At 39.1% G+C, this 7,764-nt stretch overlaps 1 protein-coding gene across 1 annotated transcript; it reads left to right on the forward strand.

Moving 5' to 3' along the window:
- The first annotated feature begins 1,416 nt into the window (after positions 1–1,416).
- Apcs (amyloid P component, serum) lies at positions 1,417–2,477 on the forward strand. Its single transcript, XM_048448856.3, has 2 exons — positions 1,417–1,614; positions 1,712–2,477. The coding sequence occupies exons 1-2, from the start codon at positions 1,542–1,544 to the stop codon at positions 2,326–2,328; spliced, it is 690 nt and encodes a 229-aa protein (XP_048304813.2). The 5' UTR covers positions 1,417–1,541; the 3' UTR covers positions 2,329–2,477.
- Positions 2,478–7,764: the final 5,287 nt, after the last annotated feature.

Raw genomic sequence — 7,764 nt, forward strand, 5'->3', positions numbered from 1 at the left:
GCCAGTCATAAGTTAAGAGCAACAATTAGAGGTGTTTGATTGGAGAATAGGGTTTGATTAGGAGATCATAGGAGGTAAGTGTATTGCTGGAGATAGTGTTGGTTTCCAAATGGAAAGATCGGAATTTAACCCAAGAGATAATGAAATGTGCAACTCCAACTAACTCTAGTATTCACCCATACTACACAAATAGGATAAGACTCCACAACTTGATATTAAACTTATATTAGAAAAAAATAGTGAATAATAGCTATTGCCCAGATGAGGATTTGAAGAATAATGAGGAAAGAATTGGGAAAAGTGAATTATGCATGGTAGTTATTGTGTCATTGAAAAGGCTAATTAACCTGAGGTGAGCTGAGAGGAAAGAGGGTAAATAATAAGAAGCTAGACAAAAAGACTGAAAATAAAGATTCTGTAGTCTTTAGAGATGAAAAAGAAAATCAAGAAAGCAGAAAGGAAAAAAATTAAGCTTGATATCTTAGAAGCCGAGCAGGTTTGAGTGGTGACTAATAATGGCTCACTTTTAAAATAGTAGCAGAGAAAATAGGGATAAAGGTCATTGGTACCATAAAGGAGTTACCTGCCTCCCACTTAATCTGCACACCTAATGCTGTGCCTGGGAATAAGTGCACAAATGCAAGTGTGATGTATTGATGAGGTCGTCACCAAAAATACACCTTTAATGTCTAGGGACTCAAAGGAAAGGGTGCAAAACAGAAAGACACTGACATTCCAGCGGGTGTGAGTGTGACCAAGAACAGTTAGTTGTGATGAGAAATGGGAAACTTAGGGCAAAAAAGCAGCATAAGTCATAAAATAAGGAAAGATTGAGTGACAACAGTAGAAAAGTATTCAGCTCCAGGGCAAACAGAAAGTTTGTGCTTCACAACCGTCTCTGTCCTCTTAGGAATGCCTGCGTACTTTCCTCAATATTTAATTAATCAAATGCAAAGAGACAAATAGACTTTTTAGAGTTTACCAGAAAATAGAGCCCTAGAACATCCTACACAGTAGGTTAACAGAACACAGAACCCTATAATGTCCTACACAGAAGGCTACTTTGCATAACTTGAATAGGTATGCACTTGCCCTATTCCCATATCCCCTTCTAGCAAAGCTCAGGGTCATGAGATGGAGACCCAGCTGCAAAATGGAGCAAGACTTTCCTCGTGTGGCCAACCTGGCTCCTTGATCCATCTGTAGGACCTTGTAGCTCTGCAACTCCCCTCTTCCCAGAAATGAAATCTAGGTCCCAGGGGTTAGAACTTTAGCACAGACCTGTGTCTAATGAATAACGTTCATTGATTTCCTAGCCCGGGGAATAAGCAATTCCTTTTCGAACAATAGCTCTGATTATTGACAGAAAGAAGGGGGAATCTGGGAAGTCTGTCACATGGTGTTGCTGCTCTCCACCCCTCAATGTCATCAAAGTTCACACAAAACCTGAATGCTTAGAGTCTGGAGAGTGTAGTGGGCAGCCACCTTTCTGTCTCCTCCTAAAGAAACTGCTACTGTTGTCGTAGTTCTGGACTGAGAGCATGGATAAAGTGATTCTGCTGCTTGGGGTGTCCGTCCTCACCAGTCTTCTGTCAGAAGCCTTTGCTCAGACAGGTAAGAAGTTTACTACAGTCAGGGAGAGAAGTCGATTCTGAGCTACTGTTTCTCTGAATTTGTTGAAAGCCATTATATGTCTTATTTTATCTCACAGACCTCACAGGAAAAGTATTTGTGTTCCCCAGAGAGTCTGACAGCGATTATGTGAAGTTGATCCCACATCTGGAGAAACCTCTGGAGAATTTTACACTGTGTTTTCGAGCCTATAGTGACCTTTCCCGCCATTACAGTCTTTTCTCCTACAGTACCAAGGGCAGAGACAATGAGCTACTAGTTTATAAGACAGCAGTTGGAGAATACCAACTGTTTATTGGACATTCAAAAGTCACAGTCCGTGGTATGGAAGAACTCGCTTCCCCAGTGCATTTCTGTACCAGTTGGGAGTCCCATTCTGGCATTGCTGAATTTTGGGTCAATGGGAAACCTTGGGTGAAAAAGGGTCTGCAGAAGGGGTATGATATAAAAGCCCAACCCATTATTGTCCTAGGACAGGAGCAGGATACCTATGGAGGAGGGTTTGATAAGTCCCAGTCCTTTGTAGGAGAAATTGGAGATTTGAACATGTGGGACTCTGTGCTAACACCACAAAACATTAAACTTGTATACCTTGGTTCCACCCTTGCTCCTAATATTCTGAATTGGAAAAATCTGAACTATGAAATAAATGGCTATGTAGTCATCAAGCCCGGTGTGTGGCTTGATGACTATTAAGATCTTACAAGAAAACCTCATAAAAATGAAATGGCCAATGTCCAAGAGGTCAAGTCAGCACAACTTGACACTCAATTCTGTATCTATATCCTTTTTTCTTTGTGAACCTCCTGTCTATTTAGCTGTTTAATAAAAATATTATCCAATTCTGCCTGCCTTTGTTGACTGCTTGACATAATCTCAAATGCTTTCTTTCCAATCTACTCTTCTTGATAATTGGTGTTTCAGTATCTAGAAAAATCAAGCTGCAAAGAAGGGGAAAATTAACAATGAGGAAAATGGCAACACTTACAACTTAATAATAATCAACTTGATAATAACTCAAGATATGTGTAATCAACTTAATACTAACTCAGGATATGTGTAAAATTGCAATAAAAATCCTTCCATTTGTTTTTTCAAAGTACAAGTCAATTTAAAAGTCTGCTATTGCTCAAGGGACACAACTATAATGAGATAGGTAAACAACAGTTGAGGACATGACAGCAAAAAATGAGTCAGGAAAGCTAGAATAGGAAGGAAAACTACAAATGTAAAAGAAACTGTGATCATTTTGTATAAAGAGAAACATAATTGATGTCTCAAAAATCCCAGTGGTAATGTCGAGCACCTGACTTCTGTAACACCACCCAAATGCCACCAAGGACATACTGTATATTTTCTGAACATGTAATAAATATTGCTAATAGGAATGTTTTTAAATTCCTTCTATGATCTCTGCGACTCACAAAATATAACCCAAATCTCAACAAGTGACTTTGCCCTCTGTAACCTGGTCTCCACATTGCTCAATGTACACTTCAGTTACAACACAGCACACAAGAGGCCACGGCTATAACACTTTATTGAGATGATTGTAAAGAGCATGAAACACAAGCCCTCACACATTCTCTAAAGACAAGGAAGACCTTCCTGAAGAAGACAGAGTTTGGGCTTTATGTAAACAGACAAGCAGGTCTAGCTCAAAGATAATGGAGCATGAAGTCCCAAAAAGTCACAAAGATAGTGTCCAGAGCAATAATCAAAGCAATTGCTTCTGAGGTCAACTTCTCAGAATGGACAAAGAAGCAGGTGCCAAAACAGATAAGAAAGAGTCTGGGAAATTCATACTGAGGCAGTGACTTCACATGAGAAAAACAAGTAGAACCCAGGGAAATTTGCTATTCAGAATATTAAGTTATTTAGGATAGAGATTTTAGCAATGTAAAAATCATTCGCTTTTAACTTCTATCTTTTTTTAAAATAATTTTTTTCGTATTCTGATCACAACCTCCCCTCCCCCAACTCTTCCCAGATCCTCCCTACCTCCTCACACAATTAACTCCATACTTGCTTTTGCTCTCTCTAAAAAACAAACAGGTAAAAAGGAAAAAAAGTAGAAACACAAAAATTGGAAATCATACTGTACAACAAATATAAATAAAATAAAAGTACTCAACCAAAGCAATATGAGACCAAAAGAATAAAAATTGGGGGGAGGAGTACTCTGAGACAATGGTCTTGTACCATGTAAAAATTTGTCACTTGTATTGGTTTAATAAAATGCTGACTGGTCAGTAGTCAGGCAGAAAGTGTAGGTAGGGTGACTAGAATAGGAGAATCCTGGAAGAGGAAAGGTTCAGTCTACAGTTGTCACCCAGACCCAAAGGAAGCAATATAAAAATGTCTCACTGATAAAAGGTACCAAGCCATGTGACTAACACAAACAAGAATTATGGGTTAATGTAAAATATAAGAGTTACTTAATAAGAAGCCTTAGCTACTAGGCCAAACACTTTATAATTAATGTAGGCCTCTGTGTTTCTTTTGAACTGAATGGCTGTGGGAACAGGTAGGACAGAAACTTCTGTCAACAAATAGCACCAATGTGGGTAACTACATGCACATAAAACCTGAGAGAGCTTAGGAAGTAATTATTGACACAAAATAACAGTTAAGCATAGCTTCTTGGTAGCAGCATTTTCTCAGGTGGCCTCTGTTTGCTAGAGGCAAGCACATCTCATTTAAGAGAGACTTCCTGACTCAGCTTTACCCGCAAAAACCTTGCAGCTCTTTTAAGAGGCCTTACCACCAAACACTTAAATAGTGTTTATGAATAGCTAATGGCCTGCTTCTTGGTGGTGGCAGTGGCCTTGAAAATTTGTAGAGTGGTGACAATAAATATGGCTCCCACCAGTACCTCTGTCATGAAGCTAGACTCTCAGAAAGCTAAGAAATGGGATGGATCCAGCAGTCAAAGTCACAGCTTTAATCCTAGCCATATCACTAGACTCATGTGATCAGAAAAAGAGATATACAGTGATGATAGATTCAGACAAAAATAATACTTCTAAGTGGTTTACAATGTGTTTAAAAATATATGTAGGCTTGAGAGAGAAAATAAAAAAGAATAAATTCCTTTAAAAAATGAAAGAAAATAGTTGGATATGATGGCATACACCTTTAATCCCAGCACTTGGGAGGCAAAGGAAAGTGGATCTCTGTAAGTTCAAAGACAGCTTGGTCTATGGAGTGAGTTTCAAGACAGCCAAAGATAAACAGGAAAAAAAATTAAAAATAAAAGTAAACGAAATAGAGTTTAAAATAAAACCACATAAAGATGGAAAATACACATATAATCTGGATACTGTATGTTATTGTGTTATCTTTGAATTGTTTGATGGCTGAGGAAGGAGCAGCAGCTGCTAAAGGACATTTGATTATAAATGCTGCTGGATTAATCCAACATATATATTTTGAAAATACATTGATTTTAAATTTTAAGTCAAAAGATATGTTACTTTGGAGAAGAGGTTTTGATGCTTTTGCTTCCAAAGAAAATGAGAGGCTATAGATTCGTTCTGGGTTAAGAAAAATCAGGTTTGACCAAGGAAGACCCCCCTGAACAAACAGGAACAGGTGGCCCAGATGATTCAACATTTCAGAGGACTCTGTTGGAGTTTCCTCTGAGTTCTACATGCAGGACAGACTCAAAACTGCTGGCTGAGATGATCAAGCTTCGCAGAATACTCTAGTCAGGACTTGACTACAATCCTAAATTTTCTTTCGGTCCCCATAAGATTATCAGAGCCCCCAATGAGCAGAAAGTAGCCTAGAAAAACATGTCCACATTCCCAAAACTATGGATTATGGATGGTGTCTTTGTTTAGAGTGCTGGTTACAAGTTGTTATGGATAAGAGTCAGAAAAATCTAAACAAATGAGATTAGATTCAGTGTTCTTGTTTTGAAAATAAAAAAATGGGGGAAAGTACTGTGAGACAATGGTCTTGTACCATGTAAAGATTTATCTCTTGTATTGGCTTAATAAAACACTGATTGGCCAGTAGCTAGGCAGGAAGTATAGGCAGGGCTGCCAAAACAGGAGAATTCTGGGAAGAATAATGGTCCAGTCTGCAGTCATCACCTAGACCCAGAGGAAGCAAGATTAGAATGCTTCACTGATAAAAGGTACCAAGTCATATGGCTAACACAGACAAAAATTATGGGTTAATTTAAGATGTAAGAGTTAGCTAAAAAATATGCCTAAACTATTGGCCAAATAGTGTTGTAATTAATATAGTTTCTGTGTTATTATTCGGTTCTGGGTGGCTGGGAAATGAATGAACAGTCTCTGCTTACACCATTGACTTCATTTTATATTGGTCTCTACTGCTGGGCATGGGGCCTTGTAAGTGTTGTGTATACACTTGGTGGAGAAAATAGATTTTTCCTTTGTGAGAAGTTGTTAGTTAGCGATAGCATCTTAGTCAGGGGTGGAAACTCACATCTGCTTCCTCCTCTTCATTCTTGGACCACATCTGGCTTGGAACGATGCTGACTGGCCCTGTGCATCCTATCACATTCTCCATCCCCACTGGTTCGTCTATGTTTCCTCCTCTTCTTTCTTTAATTTATATTTTTAGATATTTTAAACATCTTTTCTCATTTTTTGAGCCATCTCTCCAGCCCTCTCCTCTTCTCTAATAGTTCCTGGAGCCCTGAGGTGAGGGATTTGAAAAAACCATCCCATTAATGACTGAGTATTCTGTTGAAAGGAGTGGCAGGCTGCATTCCCGCTGGGATCCCAGCTCCCCGGCTAGTTTACCCCCGAAATAATTACACGGAAACTGTATTCTTTTAAACACTGCTTGGCCCATTACCTCCAGCCTCTTATTGGTTAGCTCTCACATATTGATTCAACCCATTTCTAATAATCTGTGTAGCACCACGAGGTCGTGGCTTACCAGGAAAGATTCAGCATGTCTGACCTGGCAGCTTCATGGCGGGCAGCTCTCTGCCTCTGCCTTCTTTCTCCCACAATTCTGTTCTGTCTTCCCTGCCTACCTATGTTCTGACCTATCAGGCCAAGCAGTTTTCTTTATTAATTAACCAATGAAAGCAACAGATAGATAGAAGACCCACGTACATCAGTATTCCAAGGTCTCTCACTATCTGTACATTGTTCAGGTGTGGGTGTCTATCTTCCTTCCTATCTACCACAAGAGGAAGTTTCTCTGATGGCTGAATTCACCATCCATATTTTAAGTTCAGGTTTACTTTATGGTTTCTTAAAGTTAAGAAATCTTTCAAGGGATTTGGTGGTGGTTCCACAGATAAGAGTACTGCCTGATCAAACATGAGGACATGAGTTCAGATCCACGGCACCCACATCAAAAGCCAGACATTGCCAAGTAGACCTGCCAACCCTGTACTAGACCTGGGAGGTGGAGACAGATGATCACTGGAACCCACTGGTCAGATAGTTCATCTTTAAAAAAAAAATGTTGAATTCTGGGTTCAGTTAGAAATCCTGTCTCAAAGAGAATGATGGAACAGGACACCTTTTTTCTCCTCGTGTGCGTACACAGATGCATGAACTCACACACCCAAGAGTATGCATTCTATAGTGTATACTCTATACACACATAAATACATAAAAAGAAGCCTTCCCATAAACATGTACTAAAAATGACTCCCTATTCTTGAGCAATTGGTATTTCTACCAAGAACATGCAAACACATTGTTTGCCTTAATATTGCATCTCCATAATAGGCCATTTTTGCTTAGCATCCCCTCTGCAAGGAACATAAAACAAACTTTCAGAAATGAATCCAGTACACTCATATGGTAGCCTCCATTTTTTTCAATATTTACTGAGCCACTATTCCATTCCAGGCATGGTGCCATCTACTGAAAATGTTATACTGGAGAAGTAATCATGGTATTAGCCTTTTTGTGGAGTTTATAATCTAATATGCCTGTGTTTTCTAAGTACGAGTCCTTTTTAACAATAATCAACCTGTCTACAATCCATCCTTTATATCTTCAGGCTCCTCTTCAGATTGCTGTGGTCCTATTCCCCTCTCAGCTCCACCTGTATTAGGGGTATTATTTATTCTCATCCATCATTTTGTATCTGTGTTTATGTCTGTTAGAAACCAGATTGGACACAGTT

Source organism: Myodes glareolus, chromosome 5 (assembly GCF_982192425.1).
Source record: "Myodes glareolus chromosome 5, mMyoGla1.1, whole genome shotgun sequence".
Taxonomy (NCBI): domain Eukaryota; kingdom Metazoa; phylum Chordata; class Mammalia; order Rodentia; family Cricetidae; genus Myodes; species Myodes glareolus.

Coding starts and splice junctions, on each gene's coding strand:
- Apcs (XM_048448856.3), top strand. CDS start 1,542: ATGGATAAAGTGATTCTGCTGCTTGGGGTGTCCGTCCTCACCAGTCTT. Junction 1,615..1,711: donor AGAAGCCTTTGCTCAGACAG/GTAAGAAGTTTA, acceptor TTTATCTCACAG/ACCTCACAGGAAAAGTATTT.